The sequence below is a fragment of the Pholcus phalangioides genome, unplaced genomic scaffold, assembly GCF_987345545.1.
Source record: "Pholcus phalangioides strain wild (caught in Gottingen) unplaced genomic scaffold, Ppha-v1.0 ptg000014l_1, whole genome shotgun sequence".
Classification (NCBI taxonomy): domain Eukaryota; kingdom Metazoa; phylum Arthropoda; class Arachnida; order Araneae; family Pholcidae; genus Pholcus; species Pholcus phalangioides.
Window position 1 is genome coordinate 22,123,352 of NW_028301607.1, and position 21,875 is coordinate 22,145,226.

Sequence of the window (21,875 nt, forward strand, 5' to 3'; positions counted from 1 at the left end):
GGCCGAATTATTATCACGAATGACCAAATGATTTTCTGAGGCCCTACCAGGCAAATTTATATGCATACTCCTTAAAAATGTCAACTATGTCTCATTTTTGTGAGGCCCCCTTTGGGTTTTAAGACATCATTAAGACATGCATTAAGACATCACTGCATAGACTTGAAAGTCTGGGGGTGGGGCATGATGATGTCAGTTCATATATACACACATGTACATTAGATTAGTCAACTCCACTTTTGACACCCATGCATAGAGCTAATTTACCTCTGAAGATGGCTGAAATAGTGTATTTTGTATTTATGGGAATTGAATTGCATGTATGTAAGTACCCTGCATGTCGCATGTGTTCAAGTGCTGCCATCTTTCTGGCAAATTGGAAATGAGAAGCTGTCATCGAATGATTTTTTTTTTCATCTATGATTATTTGAGATTTCAATGTTGAAATCTCAAATTCTCTCTTTGTTCATCTATGAGATTTCAATGTTGCTGGTCTGTCACTTGCTATGGCAAAAAAAATTTCATACCACTGAGCATTAACAAAAACTCTAATGATTGGGAGGCCTCCTGTTTGGCCTGAACCCCATGCTGGTTCCTCCTTTGAGAAAGCATGAACTCGGTTCTTTTTCTCTTTTCCATATGCAGCGGTTGAATTCATCAAATGTTATTTTTACCCCTGAGTAAAGAAAAAGGGAGATATCGCTACATAGAATAAATAAAATTTTATTATTTGTCTCTTTTTTCACCTATTGACTAATCTTGACACAAAAAAAACAAAAAAATCGTCATTTATTTCCTTTTCACGCAAACATTTATATATATATATAAACCCTATCATTTTTATTTCCTCTGAAAGAGGAAATAAAAATGAAGAAAAAGAAAAGGCTGAATTCAGAAGATACATATGAAAAGGGCTATCCAAGAGAACGATTTTATTCATGTCTCAATGATGGTGTAAATCACGGGAGTAGTTGTAAATCAACGAATTTACGCGCGTGAATTTATCGGACTCGAGCCCCATTTATCGGAATGTCTTGAAAGAAATATCAACATCGCAGAAAGCAGACGAATAAAATGAAGCCCGCAGAAACGGATGAATAAATCTCCACTTCGCTGACCTAATGGCGAATCCAACAAAAAAAGAAAAGACAAATGTAAACAAACGCTCCAATGAAAGAAAGAGCAGACGATTCTCCATCCTCGAACCCAGATACAGAATTGAGTGGATTCCCAGTGGGTGACCAGAGTATGTCGTTCGGCTCAACAAAAAAAACTGGGTTATTATACTGTTGTGTCAGACATCATCATCAGTATCATCATTATCTCGATGGTGCACGTCCTCCCTCTTTCCTGGGCCCGAAATTTAGCTGATAGAGTTTTGTATTTGTATTCATCTCCTTGGGATGTCTGCGATGAGAAAGAGAGTCGTTTGAAGAGCAGTTACACGTAAGCTTTGTTTTGTTTTTTCTCTGAAATTCAATCATCGGCCTTATAAATGTCGAATACAATTGTTTTTTTTGGCGATGATCGATTCTCCTCCGGTTGTTTACCTTCTTTCGTGCGTCAGAAATCTGTACAGTGTTGTTGGCATGTTGATGTCTTTGGGGTAGGCTTTTGTTTAAACAAAACTCTCTCAACAGTTTTGACAAGACCGTGACGCAAACTTATTCGGGAAATGAAATGGTGCTTTGAATTAACGATTGTACACATAGAAATTGGCAGAGCCTATGTAAAATACAATAAATGTGCGCAATTTTTTTCCCATTGCTGTGCTAGTTGAAATTGGATTTTTCTAACATAGGCTATATTTCCTTTGGGGGAAGAAGCTATGTAGGTACAATATGTGATCCTATTGGCTTAGCATAAGGGGGGAGGGTGGCACCTGAGCAAGGGCTTAAGCACTATGAGGTACACCTGAGTGTGCACATCACCTCAGGGCAAAGTGATGGTCTGGGACTAGCTGGAAGTACCTGCCTATTAATTTTATTTGGGTGCCAGGTAGCAATGCCTGGGCTAGGAAAAACTATTGGTGCCTAAACTTTTCTGTGTGTGATTCAGGGGCGTAACCAGAAATTTCGCTCGGGGGAACCAAAATGATAGAACAATAGATTTGGCCATCTTTTTCCCTTTTTTTAGTCATTTTCTCACATTTTGGGGGGGGGGGGAACCAACCCCCCTCCCTCGCTACGCCCTTGGTGTGATTATTAACCCTTTAAGCAGCAGTGACAAGATATCTCACCTTTATAGAAAGCCCCTTAGTTTGCACCTGCTGAAAATCCAAAGAAAGCCTACTTCATTAAAAATATATGGCATTTTCAAGTGGAGTTTAGTGATTTCTAATTGCCACTTGAAGGGTTAAATTGGTGTCCAGTGCCGCCTTAATGCATAAGCCCACCCAGGCAAAGGCAGGGGGCCTCAAGTGCAGAGGGATCCTTATGATGAGATCTGGATAAAATAGGAGTCATCAAGCAATTCATGTAAATTGGTAGGCAGGTATTTTCAGTCTGGAACACCTGGGGGGAGGGGCTATGATGCTCTAGTGCCTATCTTACCCATGGCAGTCATCTTTGTGGGTTCGATTCTGAAAAGGATAACAAGTTCTTTCCTCACCGAATCTGAGGCGACCACAGATATCCTGCTTCTCCGAAAATAAGATCCATCTTAGGCCTATATCAATTTTTGCTTTGAAAGATGCCTTAGAACTTATTTTTGAGTTATGTCCTATTTTTCTGATTAACGAAAATGAGTTATACATTGATTACCTGCTAACATCTATGAATTTTAGCTTAAATTTCTTACTACTACATTTACCGAGAACTATTGGCTTTTATCTCTATGTCCAGCAAGAGAGCTCTCTTAAAATAACCATTTCTTGTCTATCGGGTCTGCTCTTAGTGCATTGTCAATAAAGTTGTCTCTAATGTGATCCCTGGGTAGGCTCCATGCGTTAAGGCAACCCTGCTTGTTTAATGTACAGTATCTACAATATTACAAATCTCGAAATTCAGTCATTCCTGTGTGAATCCTTATTGTGGAGGTGTTTGCCTCTCGTCTAAGGTGTCCATTTGAGTATTTACAGAGTTATTTGATTAATATTGTCGTTTACTTTAAGTATAAATTTAATAAACAAATGGTAACAAAGTAATATAAAATTTAATTAATACAATTATTTAAATTTAAATTCAATGCATTCATTGAATAGGCCTATAGGTCGTAACAATTATAGTAGGAATTATAGAACATAGAATTTGTAGAAATGTACGAGGAATGCATTTTTACCCATGATCTCAATGGGTAAAAATGCCAGGCTGACGATTTTAACTTGGACTTATTTTATGGTTTGGGCTTATATTGGAATATCGTGCTAAGGCTTATTTTCAATGAAACTGTAGATGGTGCCTTTATCTCAGACCCAACTCGATCAGTAGTAAATTTGTGTATGGCAATATGACCGGAGTTTGTATGAGATAAAGTATTTGCATTTTGGTTAGCATGTGTATCGACATAGAAAAGGGATCCTGGAAGTCCTGGAAAAGGAGAAAAAAATATGTGTTGGCTCCTAAACAAATTTGGCTGGCACGTAAATCTTTTTCCCTGTGTGTCAAGTGCTGCGTACCAGGGCTGGGCATGTATTTTCTCAACCACATTTGAAATACTGGCATTTAAAATACTGATCTAGGCATGTTTTATTTTAAGTTACATTGGACGTGTAAATTTTTGGAGAACTGTACATTTTTGGAGACCCCTTAACATAAAGATGTCCTTTAGCTGAGGAAAAAAAATTCCTTGGAAGAGAGAGTGCAGGCGGAGGTGGGGGCATAGTTACATGACAGTTGGGGCCGTTTAGTTATGTAGATTATTCATAGTATCATCCTGTATTTGACAGGTATATTTTTCCCTTAGCCAATCGCCCCTGCCTGGGAGGGACGCAAGACAATTAGCTTCTTTTTGAGTCTGAATTGAATGATGTGGTCATTGCACACTTTTTATTATTTCTTTGACCTGGCTCCTGTTTCAGGGGATATGTTTTATCCTTTCAGCAGCAATGACAAGATAGCTCGCCTCCTTAACTCTCTCATTTTGGCAATGCTGAGCCCAGCTACTGTGTTGAAGTTGCTTTCACAGTCAAAAAATTTTCCTCCACTCTGTCAATCAATTGCCAGTGTGCGTAGTCAAGCATCCAAGTGGTGCAGTGGTAAGATGCTCGTCTTCCACTATGAAGGTTGCCGTCAAGGTCAATGGGTTCGAATCCAGATAAGGAGCATCTGAAACAAGTTCTTTATCTATCAAGCCTAGGGGTGACCACTGGTATGTGGCACTTTCACTTCCTACCCAACTCCAGTGGTTGGGAATTGCTGCATGGCGGCATGGCGATATATGAGTTAGTGTGCTGTAAAGTAGTGGGCGTAATCAGCTTTTTTCAAAGTCTGATGACAAAGAAAGAAAATATTTTTTGTTTCCCTTCAAGGCGACAAGACCCGGCAAAATTTCTTAGGAGTCAACCATGATTTTGTTCTGAAGGAAAACAGTCCCAAATAATGTTTTTTCGACTCTATACTTTTTATATCCCCCTTCCTATGTTAGAAGACACTGTCATAAAATCAGAAAATTTCGTGTCATTCATAGACTCCAATTTAGAAATCAGAGAAACAGAATTTTAAGCGCCAATACCAATTTTTTAGTCAACTTTCTTAGATTCAAACCAATTTCTATGAATAAAACCAGTGACATTTTTCCAACCAATGTTGATAGCTTCATTTTCAAATATTGATAGCTTCAGATTCTCTTTGTTTTAGCTTTTTTTTGTGGCTCTTCTAAGATATCTAGTAACAACTCAGTATACTCACATCTCATTACTTCTCATCTGAAAATAGTTTAGTCCCTTTTCATTCGTCATTTCAGGTGAGAGAAGTTCTCTAGTGGAAATTATTGTGCTTATCAACATTCCTTCTAATTTTTGTTATATTCACAGACCTGTTTGATCTGTGTGGAATGGCAATATATGCTGTACAATTTATAGTATATTTATAGTATGATTTCGGATTTGGTGTGTACAGAAACATCTTCATGGTGCAAAAAAAAAACAGCTGTGTATGCATGCAGTTTTTTTAGGAACAGTTGCTGACGACTTTTGAATGTTTTTGCCATAAAATTAAGAAGTACACATAGACTTCCTGAGTGAACCATTTAGCAATTATTTATCCTAGGCAGGGCCGTCATTTCAACTTTTTCCGGGGGGGGGGGGAGGGAGGGCAAAGCACATGTACTCAATGTATGTATGTATATATATATACACAATTTTTAGTGTATTTTCAAAAACCAGCTGGGCAACGGCCCCAAATGACGGGTCTGATCCTAGGGGTTTTTTTTTTGCTCAAAAGACCCAACCTTTAGTGTTACCATGTAAATTTGTACCTCTGTCTTTTATCTTTATATCTGGGTATTAACACACTTGGGCAGGACTTGGCAAATCCCAGTCACCGGCTTGCCATGACTATTGAAAAATTGGCATTGTAAATAATAGGCACTATTATTTTATGTGTGGAATTACTAAATTGGGAGCCGAGGACCGCATAAAGATTTCAAAAATTATGTTGGTTTGTTTGCCAACATAGAAAGATGGTCAATAAGCCCTGGGAAAAGTAGGGAAAACATTTTGGATGACAAAAAAGATGTGCCTGGCTCCTAAATTTTTTCTCTTTGTCAAGCTCTGATTTAGGTTGATAAAAGAAAAGATTTGTATCCTGAATGAAGTGCAATAAGAAGCACACTGGTGATATTTTTTCCCGCAGTTGCTAGATGTTTGGCTTAACAGGTAATTAAAATGTGTCTTAAAACAGTACCCTCGAGTACTGAAACGATTATCTATTTACTACTATGTGGTTATTCCTCCATTTTAGTTTCTCATTGCACCGCATAGGCTAGATGAAGAGCAGTTACACACCTCTTATTGAGAAGTGTAAATGAATATTTTATGTTCACGCAAGCTTGGGATGTTGAAACTTGATAAAAAGCTCATTAGGGAGCTTTTTTAAGACTCCTATTATAAACTTTGCTGTGAAAATGTTTTAAAAGCACTTTTCGAAAGTTCGATAAAAATCTTTGAGTGATTTTGAATATTTTGCAGTGCATCATGCTAAGCTCTGCAGAATAATATGTACAAGGTACATGTGCGGCAGGGTTTAAGCTAGATAAAAAATCCCTTTAGCAAAAAGGCTAATTGGGGTCATTCAAGTATTACGTCAGCATCGATGGGAGGAGGCTTCCGATTTGCTGACTTTTGCTGGCGGGGAAGGGGGGAAAGAGGATGGTTTGAATGATGCGTACCTCATCAACCAACCTTTATTAAAATATGAAATATTCTTGAATGGCATCTTACTCGGTGCACCAAAAACGAAAAACCTTTCGCTAGTGTGTGGGCACTTGAACTAACACTCTCCCTATTGATAAGTCTTCTACAGAGTCACTTTAGTGACCTTTAAATGTTTCGCGGATCCAAGTGATCTGGAAATGTGCCACGGATCACAAGCAATTTATAAATGTGCTGCTTAGTTCATTTTTACAAAATTAGGTTTGGGAGACACATCAGATAACCCTCCAAGGCCACATTTGGTCCTCGGGCCAAGGGTTTACCATACCATTTATGGCTTGGAGGGTTGGTCGCAATGAATTTCTTAAAAAGAAATTTTGAGTTCTTAGCCTTCAAATAGCATTGAAATTAACAGAAATTGATTATAATAACAAATATAGGTATTTTATTTCGAAATTTTAATTTTTTAAAATAATTTTTGCGTTAAAAAAATAAATTTTTGATCATCTGGGGGGGGCGGTGGCACGAGTGCCCCTATGCTCCCCCCCCCCCTGCCGGTACGTTTCTGATCTCACCAATATCCGATAGGAAGTGGGGCAGAACTGACGAAATTTTGCTGACAAGGGGTCAAAAATGACTGAAAATTTGCTGACGTAATACTTCAATGGCTCCAAAATGGGGAGAAAAGCTTTCGCAAATGCTGAAAAGGTTAATGATTGATTGATGGATGGATATCTACTCGTTTCGTACGTCCTGCACGCATTTTTGCGAAAAAATCTGATGTATTTGATTTTTTGTTAAATATAAAATTGCGAGTCCTCTTCATTTTTCCTCAGAAATTTCAGTCCTCTTTGCAAGCATAATTTTTGTCCAGCATCAGAGGATTGCTTATCCAGATGTTGCTGCCCCTCTCCCACATACAACTTTTTAAAACAGATTTTCTTGCAAATTCCACAAGAAATCTTAGTCTAAAATTTAAAAAAATTATTCAAGTTCAAAAAAAAATTCAGAATGCTTTTTTTCTCACGCCATCGTACTTTCACTGTATATATTATATTATAACATGAAACACTCAAAAACAATCTTTCACGGGCAATATTATTTAACGTTTATTTTCATGCAAAAGCTCTGATATTGATTTTTTTTCCCGCATTCATTTAGCTTACATGGGGCAAAGCTCAGAGAGAGCCCTATCGTGCTAACAGTCCGGTTTGGATGAGAATGGTCCTTAAACTTTGAATTCCAGTCTAATGCATCCAGCATTGCATGTCAGTCACAGAAAATGTCGTGAGCCAAGATTGATAGATGTTCAGACTAAGACTGGCTTAATGCTTGGAAGCAGTATTATTCTTGCTAGCGGTCTCGGCAACGGGATAAGTCCGGTGGCAGAGACCCTGGTGTTCATTCATTCATGCTAGCGGTCTTGAATACTACTTCCAAGTAGTATTCAAGACCGCTAGTAAGAACAAAATTGAGTACATGCACGGATCACTCTTAAATGCTTCAGTGAGCACCAGGTTGAAGATTCTTGGTTTAAAACATTACAAAATATTTTTGTTTAACAAAAATCTTCTCGAAACAAAATTTCATTCAATTAACCTTCTCCTCAATGATATTCACAAGATATCTCGCCTAACTTGATGCTTTGTATTTTGGCCATTACGCGATATTTCGCCTCCTTGAAAATCCCTCTTATTTTGACAATGATAAACCAAAGAGCCTTGTTTATTCATCTTCTCCGTAAAATGTTTTCCACTCCGCCAGCCTGTCAGATCAGTTGCAAGTGGATGGAATCAGCTTTTGTTAAAATTTTTATACCAGAAGCAGAGAAACAGTGTTTGAAATATACTTTCTCCCTGCTTCCCTTTGTGGTGGTATAGGAATATACCTGCGTATAGGACAGTGTTCCCAAAGTACGTGTTACGGCTCCTAGGGTGGTCGCCAACCTTTTGCCAGGGGCGTAGCGTTGAGATGGAAATATTGACGTGCGTGTCTTTATTTATGCCTTGACGTAGTATTTTATGCACAATATTTACTATACTATTCTGGAGAGCCGCAAATGAACCATGAACAGGGAAAGGGAAATTTACAAAACCTCGAAAATGGTTAATAATACATACGTAAGTATATGTGCTTCTAAAAAAACAAAGTACCTAAGTTTCAGACATTTCCGTTGCTGAATGAAAGAATAGTGATAAAAATTCTTTATCGTTCTGCCCTATTCAATGAAAATAAATTAATAATAGTAGCTTGTGTGCACATTATCTCTATGCACAGTTTTTTGTTCCAAAATGGGTTTTTTGAAAGAATTACTTATTTGCGGGGGATATCATATACTCACGCTTTAATAACAAATTGTTCTCTCCATTGTCCATTCTTATATGATTCTTTATTCAAATCAATAATTTCATGATTAACCTATGAATTAGAAATTGGTTTTGGTGTTAGGATATGAGTAAAATTAAATTTGAAAGCACGTTCGCACACACATGCCATTTTATTTCGTATAATTTTTTTATTGTTTTTATCAATTTTTTAGGGCGTGGTAGCCCAGCTCGATAAGATACTCGCCTAAAGTACTAAAGGATATTTAGAGGTGTCGTGAGTTCGCTACCCGATTCGTCCTTGACAGGAAAATTTCCTGACACGGGGTGGGGAATACAACAGAAACGACGATAGCACGATCGCAGATGATGATTGCTACCTCCGGGAGTTCGACATCCAGGGGTCAGCACACCAACCTCTTCATGAGCATAAGAAGGCGGCAAAATCTCGAACGCTGCTGTTCGGAATCGTAAATAGATTGTGGGTCCGGTCTAGTTATCTCACGTGTACAGAAAATGACCGTGATGCGATAAAAATGATCAAATAATCAATTTTTAATCGCCGCCCATATTAGTTTTGAGGTGATACGAACCTACCCAGTCCTTCAGTAGAAATTAACGAACTTTGAAAACTTGTGGCTTAAGGACGCATCCCTTTCATGGAGGGATTGTTTGATCTATGTATCACCTATGCAAACTTCGTAGAATGTGAGATGCTATTGAATTTACCAAATTGTTTGAGGGTGCCAGGGAAATGAACGTGTTATTCAAGTAACACTACGATTTTTTACCATCCTGAAAGTTTTTAAACTGTTCAAACGTTTCTATTGAGATCATTGTATCTAATGGTTTTCTCTCCCAAACATTTTGGGTGGTTGGATTAAAAAAGCAAAAAAAGAGGGGGGGGGGATTTGAAAGTTCGTCGAAATAAGCCTCGAACTCATAAATTGACGACTAGAGAAACTGGTACCACCGGTTGGTTTCGTGTAAAAATGCGTATTTATACAGCGAAATGCTTTTCTCATACTTTTTTCCCTGAAAAAATAGATAAATAAAACATTCGCATTTTTCAAACGTTGCTATTGCGGACCGAGAACTAAAATTAAGAAATTTGCACGTTAATTAAGTCTGAAATATTCTAATCGTTTTTTATAATTAAATTTTTTGTTTTTATTTCCAAACATAATTAAGAAATTTGAACCGTATCCCGGTTGCCAAGCATATATTCGTTACAATTGGTACGGTTTCTTCCGCAGTAGATGGGTTCAACTGTTTGTATCTGCGTGTGTGTCATACTGTCCATTATTTTATTACGAAAGGAAAAAAGACAATTTGAAATCCGAAACTATTAATTTCTTGGAAAATCCTAGACCTTCCGAGACAGACGTTTCTGCTGTTTGCGTACATGTCGCTACGTAAACGAAATGCAACTCAATTAAGATAACCTCACGCTTATGCGGTGTGCTATGTTAGGATGCATTTCTGTAGCACATCATCTTTGTCTGCGGTTTTTTTTCGTCGTCGCCGATGCAGGGAAAAAAGAAAATGCTGTCGAAGTTATTATTTATTTACGAATCTGGTGTGGAATGGAATGCAGCTCATTAGTATTAAAAAAGGGAAAATGTGAAATCTATCTCCAGACGTTTACAATTATTTTTCGTGGGAAATACGTTGTACCCCGACACTTGCTTTGATTTAACTCTCGTTACTGATGGCGTGGCCCAAAGATAAATAATATGAAATAAAACCCGCGGGAAATTGTAATCCAACATCGGATTGAGTGGAAGCAAATTTCATGTGTAAGAATGTAATTTCGCCGTCAGATTGCCGAGTGGTTAGTGCATCGACCTTCGGTTTTTACAGGTCAGGGTTTAAATTCCGGTGAAAGACGTGGAAGAATAGCCGTTTGGAATCGGCTGGAAATTTTAGGTTTCGGTATAATGAATGGACTGCGGCGGTGGCCGTGTGGGAAACTTGTCAAAACAAAAATTCTAAACATTGACTATACTTAATGAAATAAAGTCGATCGCCGCGGTTGCTCGTCATCACGGCATCAATAAATGAATCTGCAGTGTACTGGGTTACTACTAGCGACCTGAAAGTCAGGGAAATGAAAAACGGGCAGGAAAATGTAAAATATTTGATAAAATTAGAAAAATTTCTGTTAGGAAAAAAACTCGAAAAACCGAAATTTAGAAGGTTACGATTTTGAATAATGTTTCTTTCTTCAGGAGTTCTGCTCAGAAAATGATCAAGCAGATTTTGCTGGGAACCCTGGTGCGATATATCAAAAAAAAAAAATTGGAACTTGAACAGCTGTTGTTGTAGTTACACCCTTGGGAGCGAAAATGTTGATTCTGAGATGACAGAAAAGGTAAAAACACTGTACTATAAAGGACAAGACTGGCGAAGCGTCTGTTTCTGTAAGGCTAGATGCTGTTGGGCATCGCCAATTTCAGAAAAATCTGACACCATAAATTTATTCGGGACACACATATTACTCATTTATACACTACACACAACACTTTCTGACATGCACCAATTCGTTAGGAATTCCCTAGAGGAATGTTTATGAGGTGCATGTACGGTGTAGTAATAGTAGGTGTTTCATGCTAGCAGAGGGTGGTTTCATAGTTTCAGGTATTCGTACATAGACTTCTCTTAAGTAATGTAAATATTACTGGAGATCAAGTCTCTGTCCACCAACAGGCAGCTTGTGAATTTCCCAAGACTTTGAGATAAGGAAAGGGTTTTGCACTTCAAGTGTTTAAGGCTGATGAAACTAGATCATTCCAGCTGGATCAAACTGGATCGTTTTGGATGAAGTGGGGGGGGGGGTGCCTCAAAGAACATTCATCACTCTAGAACAGCGGTTCTCAACCGGTGCTCCGTGGAGCCTTTGGGGCTCGTTGTGCATTCTCCAGTGGCTCCGCGACCGCTCGAGGAAAATAAAAAAAACAGTAAAATTAAAAAAAAAAAAATTAATTATATTTTTAAATAGTAAAAATAAAAAAAATCATTAACTTTGAATTAAAAAATTGGACTACGGGGCTCCGCGAGTCAAAAAAGGTTGAGAACCGCTGCTCTAGAATAAAGGCGAGCTTCAAGACAAGTATGGATAGTAGGCTTACTAGGTTGTTTTGTGCAAATGTACATGATGAAGCCCAACAGGTGCGGCTTAAACGAGGAGTGCGTAGCACCCGGGCCACAGGTTGTAAGGGGCGGCAGCCTAGACTTCAGTTAAACTGAAAATTTTTAAAATATTTCACACAGTAAAAATTCACATGACATGACGCTTTTGATCCATAATTTCAACGATGGTGATATTCAGAAAACTTGAGGAGATACCAGAAACAAGAATGTAAAGGATACATAAGGAGCAAATCCAGACAATCTCTACTCGTGTGGGACTTATTTTTGTGCTTCCTGCCTGTCTCCTCCCCATGGCCTCCCACATCCCGTCATTGCCCCCAAGCCAGATTTTTCATAGGACCCCTTCTACAGTTAATTTACAGTGTAAAAAATGATAGTTTCGGGACCCCGGGCTGTTAGCCCCACCCTTGTAAGGGCCCTTCCCTCGCAACTGATCCCAATAATTCCTAACGAAAACCTTTTTTTCTCAATTTTTATATCGCCCTTTCATCTCGGATCTGGCGTGTCTCCAGAAAGGACGGCCCTTGTGATAGAGTGCAGGGGCGGCTCTTGGGCCATGTGACCCATTGTGGTCGGACAGAGTGGTGCTAAAGAGAGGTGATAAATCCGATATGAATGGGTGAAAAAGTTTCATTGACAAAGAAAATGATTTCTGTTCGCTCTGGAAGGACGCCAGATCTGAGATGAAATGGCAATATAAAAATTGAGAAAAAAAGGGTTTTTTTGTTAGGAATTATTAGGATAAGTTGTGAGGGGAAGGGCAGGCCTCTACAAGGGTAGGGCTGCCAGGGCTCCAAGCCCGGGGTCCCGAAACTAACCTTTTTCACACTATAAATTAACTGTAGAAGGGGTCATATGAAAAATCTGGCTGGGAGTACTGACGGGATGTGAGAAGCCATTGGGGAGGGGAATGTGCATTTTAATTCAATCTCACCTAACATTTTTTTCCAAACCAGTTAAAATGAAGGCAAAGAAAAATTCGGCTTCTTACTTGTCCGGTCCTGGAGCACCAGAAACACCTTTGAAATAAATTTCTGAATAAAAGTCACCTAGTATATCATCTTTACAAGGTATGTTTAAGTGATGACGTCTCCTCAATAAGTAGGCCTACTGTTTTGAAGATTAAGTAATCTCGCACAGGGCAGCCCTTATCAAACGTGAGGCCCGATGCGAAAATAATTTTGGGGCTCCTTAGCTCCGATTTTATATATTTTGTGAAGAGGAATATCGGCGCCTAGATTCATGCATTTTCACAGAATATACAGGAATGTTAAGAAATATCTATTCACCAATAAAAATTCAGAATTCACCCGAAATGGGGAAAAGAAAAAAAAAACCAGAAATGATGAAAATTCAGAGTTAATGAGAGAAAAAAAAATCGCAGAATTGGTGGAAATTCAGAATTTAGAGAAATAATTCCAACATTGATGAAAACTCCAGAATCAAATCTGTTGAAGCTTAGGCACCTTGTTTACTGAAAAAAATGTATTTGATTTTATGTATATTTTTTCACTTCTATTATCGGAAGTGCGGACCCCCAAACCGCGGGGCTCGGTGCGACCGCACCTGTCGCACACCCCTAAGGGCGACTGTGATCTGGCATCATTGAGAACAATAAAATAATTCTGGACCAAAAAAATTCGAAGAGTAATAGAAGCCCATGCCAAGAAATCGGGATTTGTTTTTTGTCTTAAGCGGGACGTATGGTCACGATCTATTTTCTCGGTAAACAATGATGTAGCTTTCTCCGGAAAAAAATCATGTTTATCTCGAGGTCCCCTAGACTAGAGCACTGTCAGCCTCCCGCCAGGGTCACCTTTATAGGGCAGCACAAGAGACTTCGCAGCAGATAAGCTCGAGCCGCCCCTGAAGCCAAACGCCATTTTCAAATGTGCAGATGTTCCCAAGATTTTGAGTTGAACAATACAAAAAGCGTGAATCCTGAAAACATTTTTCCTGGATGGGTGTAGGTATGGGGGTTCAAATCCCAGATGCGCATGGTCGTCGTTTACGTCCAGCCATTCGGAATCTGCTCTAAACTGTAGGTCTCGGTGCGGAAGATGATCTGGTGTGACTGTCACAAATTTGACAAAGGGTGGAGTTTCGGTCGTTAAGGATTATTTTTTTCAGCTTGAATGTTTTTGGATAAAGTTTTGAACACATTTTTTTCATATTACAATGTTTTATTTTTTAACATTAATTTATTTCAATAATTAAATCAAAATATCAGTTATAATTTGCAATTTAGAATTTTTCAACATAAAAAGAGTCTAGGACATATAAAATATAATTTTATGGTTTATGTATCTAAATTTACCTGCCTAAATTTACTGTGCATTACCCGTGTTCAATTTGCTTGGAACTAGAGTTGGTATCATTATTCAAAATATGTGTGATAGAGAACACACACAAAATCAATTTTATATATCTTGCATAATTATTTCACTATCCCCTGGTTTTGGTAACAATTTCAATTTTGTCAAGATTTTTTTTGAAAAAACTAGCAACTTTAAAATTGCTGAATCATGAATTCGCTACCGTAACCAGTGGCATATAAATGGCAGGGCCGAAAGAGCCTATTAGAACGCATAACGGATTTCTGCGACAATGTAAACAGTAGTTTCAAGTATCAAGTGTATTCCTTTCGGTTTTCCCTCACTCTCTTCTAAATGAAATAGTGAGGGAGATAAAAATAAGAATTGTAAAATGCGGGCATTGTCTTTTCAACGCAAGTCAGTCAATTTATAGTCATTGTACCATTTGATAGGATTATCCGAGTAATTTCTTATTTTTGCATGACATTTTGAGATTAGTAAATGGAATAATGATTCTTGAATCGTTTGGTTCTCGCATGAGGTGTTTCCCCCCCTCCCCCCTCGGTTTCGTTTTCCTCGAGGAGATGTCAAAAAGCGGTACGGAACAATTTAGTGTGAAGTCGATGCTATAAGGCCAGTCTTTATTATATGTAAATCTAATCGATTTCTTTAATCTATTTCATTATCAATTTTTTCCGTAATCTTGGTATTTTCTTTTTACAGAATTATGATATCTATCCATGGATTTCATGTTATCTGAAGTTAGCGATTTTGTTCCCCAGTATATACAGTTGCTTTAAAATGACTCTCTTCCTATTGTGAGAAGAGAGAAGTTTTTCCTTACTGAGAAAACTTCTTGAAAGTTCCTGACCAATATGGTTGTCAAAACATTGCTATTTTTAGTGCTGTTTTTTGATGGATGTTTCTACATTTCTCTGTGGCTGGTTTTTCTGTAGGGTTTTCTTGTGTATTTTATGCATGCACACAGAGAGGCTGTTTTATTACCGTTGGAGGGCGGATTCCAAGAGAAAAATTGTGTATGTATTACATGTTGGTGTGAGAGAAGAGAGAGACTCAACAAGATCATTGTCCTTGAAGTTTCGTGATGACGATGACGACGCAGTTAAAACGTTTCGTCACGATTGAACGACTTTCTTTGCCGTTGTTGACAAGAGGGGGAGAGGGGTTTGCCTAAATGCGTTTGGTGCTCTGTAAAGTATAAGTAGTGGCAAGTCGCAGCGGCCACTTGCATTGATTATTACACTTAGAATTCTTTCCAGCAGTAAATAATGCTGAGGATAGCCTGGAAAAAAGACAAAGAAAAGAACAAAATATAAAAGCTACTAGAGTGAGTTGGGGGAGAAGGCCACATGAAGAAGTGTCAAAAAAGGCCGAATATTTCATACGCATATTTACTGAGGCTGGTTTCCCATTTCATTTAACGTCTAGCGACGTCGGATATCATTTTGATAGGATAATTGATGTGATATTTTAAGAAATTCCGTCCTATTAATTTCGTTGGCGTACTTAATTGAGTGATTTTACTTAAAAAATTACGGGGAATATAATCACAATAGAGGTGTCAGCTCCCCACTAAATGTTGGTATCATGTTGGCATGTGGGAGTTGCATTCATGAAAATGACAAGGATATGGAAAATTTGTCTCCGCAAACGGTAAGTTCGATAAAGGTCGATGGTACAGAATACGAGCCAGGGCTTGACAAATCTAAAAAATATTTAGGCTCCAAGCATGGTTTTTTTCTCAAAAACAATAGTTCTAAATAATGCTTGTTTTTTTTCAAACTTTTTTTCCGGGACTTAATAATTCTTTCTCATGTTAAAAGACGATGCAATGAAATCAGAAAATTTTGTGTCATCCTTTGACTCCCAATTTAGCAATCGCATGTAGAAGATTTTAGGTGCCAATGCTGTCTTTCTTGTCGCCATGGCTCCTCGGATTTGTCATGTCCTGATACAAACAGAATTGATTGTGCATATTTTCTTTTTTCTTTCTGTGTAAGGATTTCAATGTTGATTTTTTTACACATAGGCTATGTTGCACTATAAAAAATTCATTATTGAAGGAATTCGAAGGTCTCTAGGAAATACAATCAAAATTACGCAGAAACTTTCATCAGCCCTGCTGTCCTCAAAAATTCATGAAGTGGTTGGTTGATTTGTGAAGAGAGATTGTTTTTATCCTTCAAGATGCAGTGAATTTTTTAACACTCTTTTTGTTGCGCACCATTCGTTTATGCTATCTCCTTTGACCTCTTTTTTTTATTCTGACCTCGTGGTATCTTATCGTAGTACTTAGTCGTCCAATTTAAAAAGGGGGGGGGGGCACATTACATTTTTTCTTGAGTCGCTAGCTACTGCATTTAGTCTGATGAATGTTTTTCCTCGACTTTTTCCCCCACCCTCTAGAATAAAGAGCACTTCGATGTCCAATCTATAAGAAACTGATCGCCGGTAGTTTCTATATGTTAAGATTCTGTTTTGAGCGAAGGTGAGTGAACCCCTCCCTCCGCCTTATGTAGTGTATTTGTACTTTTTACTTCAGATGTGTGTGCGCGCGAAAAAAATGATGTTATTCGAGCGTTTATTCGTTTCGCTCTGATTTTTTCTAGTTGCCGTTAAATTAATATTTTCTGGTCAATCGTCAATTTAAAGACTGGTAACACGGGTTTATGATATTGTGAGGATTCTTGCCTTTTTTTTGTTCGCCATAGACCACAAAATTATTTTGTAAAAATTGCACTTTTGTATGTATGAAAAGTTTTCACACACACAGGAGAAAGTTTAAAAGTTATTTATATTTTACGCACACACATAGAATGCTTATTGAGTTGTTTTTTTCATTGTAATGCAATATGGGGTTATTTTTAATACTGACATCTGAGTGAGCTATAAATAGTTTACTGTTTACATTATATTCTAAATTGTTGGTTTCGTTAAAACAGTTACTTAACCCTGTATCCAACGCAGTGTTTTAAAGTACAAGGTTTGATAATTCGTTATGTAACTAATCAGTTGTTTGAGGAACTGTATTTTTTTTGTCTTTAATAAGACCTACCAAAAAATTTATATGATAACTACTTTATTATTAAAATATTATTTTTGTTATAATTTTCTTCCTACTTTACTTTTCATAATGTGACAGATAAAGGGTTAAAACATGTTAGAAGAGAGATGGAAGGTATATCCTTCTTGAGTTTGAATTCGTCATTGTATTAGCATTTTTCTTCCACGTTCCGTTATCGTTCCGTAAAATCTTTTCCAGCGATAGCATGAAGTCTAATCAAAGGTTCTTCAGATAACATTCGCGATAGCCTTATCTTATACAAATTATTTTGTCCTTGATGCTGACTTCCTAACTAATTCACCAACATAACAACGCTGAGAATAGTTTATTTACTTTTTTTCTTCACATTACAGTGAAACCCTTCTTAACGGCCACCTCCCAATTAAATAATGAATTAATATAAATTAATAATTTCCCTTGTACAATGAACGTATATATTTCAAACCTCTGATTAACAGCCACCTCTTTTTTACGGAAAAAATTTTCTGTCCCGACGGTGTCCGCAAAAGGGAGGTTTTACGGTATATAAAAATAATACACACACAAAACATCGTTTTCACCTGGTATTGAACTTTTATGCGATGGTAGTCCATTGATATTGCGTTGCATAAAACCGCCGCATTCTTATTTACAAAACTGACAGACCATCGATTCAACACCATCCATATTGTTAGTATGGGTGCAAGTAAACCCCCACACACACATACACACACTCCAGAGTGGTTGCTGTAGCCTTGGTTGATCAAACATTACATTCTTTTAAATTCCTGCCACTACTTAAAACCCAAGAAAACGCTGCTTTCGTTTTTTTTCCTTTTTCTGAGAGCGCGCATTGTGAGGTAGGAATTACGGCAATGTCACGTTATTGTCATTGTTGTGTGTAAATTGTGGGGGATATATTGACTGTTTTGTTTTTTAATTCCATTATTGACCAGGCGGAGTAGCTCGTAGAAAATTGCTGGCTTTTTTTTCCTAAGCAAGCGCGGAGACCTTGGTGATTTTATTTATTCTGATATTGGATATCAAATCTCCTGTGTATGCTTATTGTTATTGTCTCTCCCTATTGTTTATTTTCTGAGGAATGTTTGGTGAGGTACGATTCCAAGGACCCGAGAGTTTTTCCCCCATTGCCAAAAAATTTTGAGTGCTAATCTATTGAAGTATTTTTAGTTCTTTTCCCTTGTACTGTCAAGTTTATTCTGATTTGACGTTATGATAGTTTACTTATATGCTAAACTGGTGCGGAAATTCGCATTTTTATTATTCTCATTGGGTTATAAAAACAATTAGAATGTTCAGCTAGTTTTGGTTTCAGTGCAGTTGAGAGTTTCGCACTCCATTCAGGAAAATATACAGAAAGAAAAGCAATAGGTATATACATGACTGGTATATTTCTTCACTTCTAGCTCCGGACGGAATCATCATGCTTGAGTAGCTTGCTGGGCGTAAAAATTTTTTATTGTAAACATAATCTACATAGGATATATTGTAATTATGGTAAATTGTTTGTTGTGCGGAGATGAAAAGAAAGGCTTCTACTATGAAAAAAAGCAGAAGCCCATGAACGTCAGAGCCACTCTTTCTTTCGTCGCTGCCGCGCCATGTAAAAAATGTAAGTTGAAGTTGGGGGTGGCGGGATATATGCGGAAATGACGTCATTATGGCGGGCTGTCATCGCCCTTCGTCTACACACAGCGCTGTTGAGAACTGATTGTGGGAGGCTCAAATCTGTATCAAATTTCTTTCAACGGAGATTGCAGTCCCTTTACATTTTTCTTCCCTCTCTTCAAACTATTTGATGAGGATGGAGCAACAGCATTGCATCAATAGTAGTAGTAGTAGTAATAATAGCAGGAGGATGAGTGGCGGTGGTGGTGCTGCTGCTTTGATTGCTTTGAATTCCCGTTTAACTTCTGCTGCCTCCTCTTTCTCCCTCCTATGGTCCCAATTGCGTCTGGTAAATATGATTCAAAATTATCATGGTTCCACAGCATCTCTGAAATCCTTTGGTGTTCCTGCCTGTGCTTTTCTTCCACGGCCAGATTTTTGCATTTCCTTCTGGGTGCTTTAGTTTCAGAGCTATTCACACTGATATAAATGTGCAGTTAAACTTCTCCAAGGCCACCAAAAAAAAAACTCTCCAGGGACAAGTATCAATTGTTGTTCCTCCTTCCTGCAATTGTGAACTGCTGATTCCGCGTGCCCTTCCTGGTCCAGCACTCCGAATCACCCTGAGCATCTCTGATGGGCCACTTCTCAACAGGACCATTTTTCCGGGTTTAAGATTTTTCATATTTTCTTAGTTCACCTCTATTTAGGGGACCACTTTCCTGAAGGATCTGTTTCTGAGAAAATTAGAGTGGTTCCAATCAGAAAGGCTTCTCTGTGTATACTAAGTAACCTCAGCATTTTTTTAAATGGATGGATTCATATAATATGTTAAATTGCACAATCTTAGTTTTACTAAGATTTAATTTCTTAAATTGTTTACAATTTTTTGTTGTTTTTCCATCAGTAGAAAACCTTGTGCATATGAAGTTGATTTCTCAGGCTCAAGATCAAGTTATCAGATTATGTTTAATGGTTGAATATTTTTTTAAACATTTTAGGCACCTTCAGAGATGGCAGCAGTCACTCAGGGTCCAACTCTGTGTGACTTTTTGATGGAAGCAGAGTTGGCTCACTATTTGAATCCTTTAAAGAATGATTTAAAGATTAGTAACGTTGCTCAGCTCAAATATGTTGAGCAAGATGATCTTAGTCAATTGGGAATGACAAAACCTGAACAAAGAAGGCTGTGGAAGCATTTCCAAAAATATTGCCCACAAACGTACCTGAAGAAAATAAAAAATGTAAGTGCTTGCTTCCTATCAGTGCCTGCTCAAGGATGTTTATGATACTATTACTTACAATAATACAAGCAACTATCATTTAGAAAATTAACTGATTCATCACATTTGAAATAATTGAGGATCTGAAAGCAGTTAAATATTTTCCAAATACCCTATCAAATCTTTCAGTAGAGAAATACTTTTTTCAATTTATTGATTGATGATTATTGAGAGTTATCTAGCTTAGAAAAATACAAAGAAGTTGAATACACAAAAACTTCAAATAACGACAAGTTATACAATTTTATTGGCATCTAATACTTAATTGTGCTTGATGAAAAGTTTGGAGCAAATCTTGCTAATATGAAAAAAAAGTATTTGATTTGAATGCTGAATTTTTTTGCAAAGAGCAGTCTGAAAGGCCGAAATAATTAAAACATGCTTGAGTTTATTTTGATGTTGAATTTTGTTCACAATTTATCTTTATAGTTTTATTAAAACCTTCTGTTCATATTTTTCATCATGAAATAATATATGAGCCACAAATGTTTTCCAAATTATGGTAAAAACCCAATAAAAAATATAATTTTAGTTTTTGAGAATTTTATGAAACTCGTGAATTTCTTTGAATTCATGTAATCAATTATACATTATACACATATTTGTGAATGATTGCTATCATTCATGATGATATTTTTATTAGATTATAAAGCCAAAACTGAAGAAGGATAGTGACAGAAGTTCCATCTATGTTTCTGAGCACACTGTGGACAGGGGAAATGTCAAAGTGCCTAGCAAACACATAATTCCATTTGAAAACATTGTGATCAACAAGCAGTTGGGTGTTGGAGAATTCGGAGTGGTTCAGCAAGGTGTATGGACAAATGAAGAAGGTGAACGAGTGAGTATGAGTGATATTCTCTGTAATTTTATTTTCTAACATGGGTATGAAAATTTCTTGATTTAAATTGAATGTTTATTATATGTACGACAAGCTGTTACCCGCAGCTTCTTCGTGTGGATTTGCATAATCTGAAAATTATGATTTCAGCAATGATTCCCCATACAACATTCGGAACTATCCTGATCCCTTGGGAGTTAAATTTTCAGAAATCGTGTCTTATAGTGGGTGTCTACATTATTAAATATAATATTAACCAAATTTCATATTTATAGCTTCAGCGATTTTAGCATGTTGCCATGATTGCTCCATATAACCTTTTGACTGCCTTATTACAGAGGTTGCTGCCCTTAGAGGTTGAAATTTTAAAAGTCTCTTCTTAGTGAGTCATAAATTAAAACAACTGACTAAATTTCATATTCATAGCTTCAGCGAAGAGATTGCACAATGTAACTTTTGAACCTGCTTAGGAGTTGAATTTTGAAGCAAGTCTCTACATTAAATATGAAAATACTGACCAAATTTCATATTTTTTACTTAAGCAGTTTCGGCTCTCTATGTAACCTTTGAATATTCTTATAACCCCCTTAGGGGTTGAATTTCAAAAACTCCCTTCTCAGTGAGTCTTTACGCCATGAAATAAAACCATTGATCAAATTTCATGTTTATAGCTTCAGCAGTTTCGACTCTGTGATGATGAATCAGTCAGTCAGGGCATGTTATTTTATATACAGGGCATCCATAATCAAAAGACCCTATTTTAAAGCAGCCTACAGGCAGAACCAGTCATCAGAAAGTGTGAAATTTTGTGGAGGACTTCATGAAGTGATGGGAATTTATTTTGGTGAAAAACATGAGTTGCACATGTCGCCACCAGATGGCATTTCACTTTGAATACCTGTAGTAAAAATGTGAAATTTATGTGATGTCACGCAGCAGCTGTTATAAAACCTGGA

The 21,875-nt window shown here is 37.4% G+C and overlaps 1 protein-coding gene across 3 annotated transcripts in view; it reads left to right on the forward strand.

Moving 5' to 3' along the window:
* Positions 1-1,198: 1,198 nt before the first annotated feature.
* Positions 1,199-21,875, forward strand: part of Ack-like (activated Cdc42 kinase-like) — a 39,667-nt gene continuing 18,990 nt past the window's right edge. The window contains exons 1-3 of one of the 3 annotated variants that reach the window (XM_089241912.1): positions 1,199-1,446; positions 19,797-20,039; positions 20,722-20,919. In XM_089241912.1, coding sequence (XP_089098038.1) covers positions 19,809-20,039; positions 20,722-20,919 — 429 coding nt within the window. In that variant the 5' untranslated portion in view covers positions 1,199-1,446; positions 19,797-19,808. Of the gene's footprint in view, positions 1,447-15,669; positions 15,777-18,924; positions 19,145-19,796; positions 20,040-20,721; positions 20,920-21,875 lie in introns of those variants that run through there. The other 2 variants (XM_089241911.1, XM_089241910.1) reach the window with 2 other exon arrangements.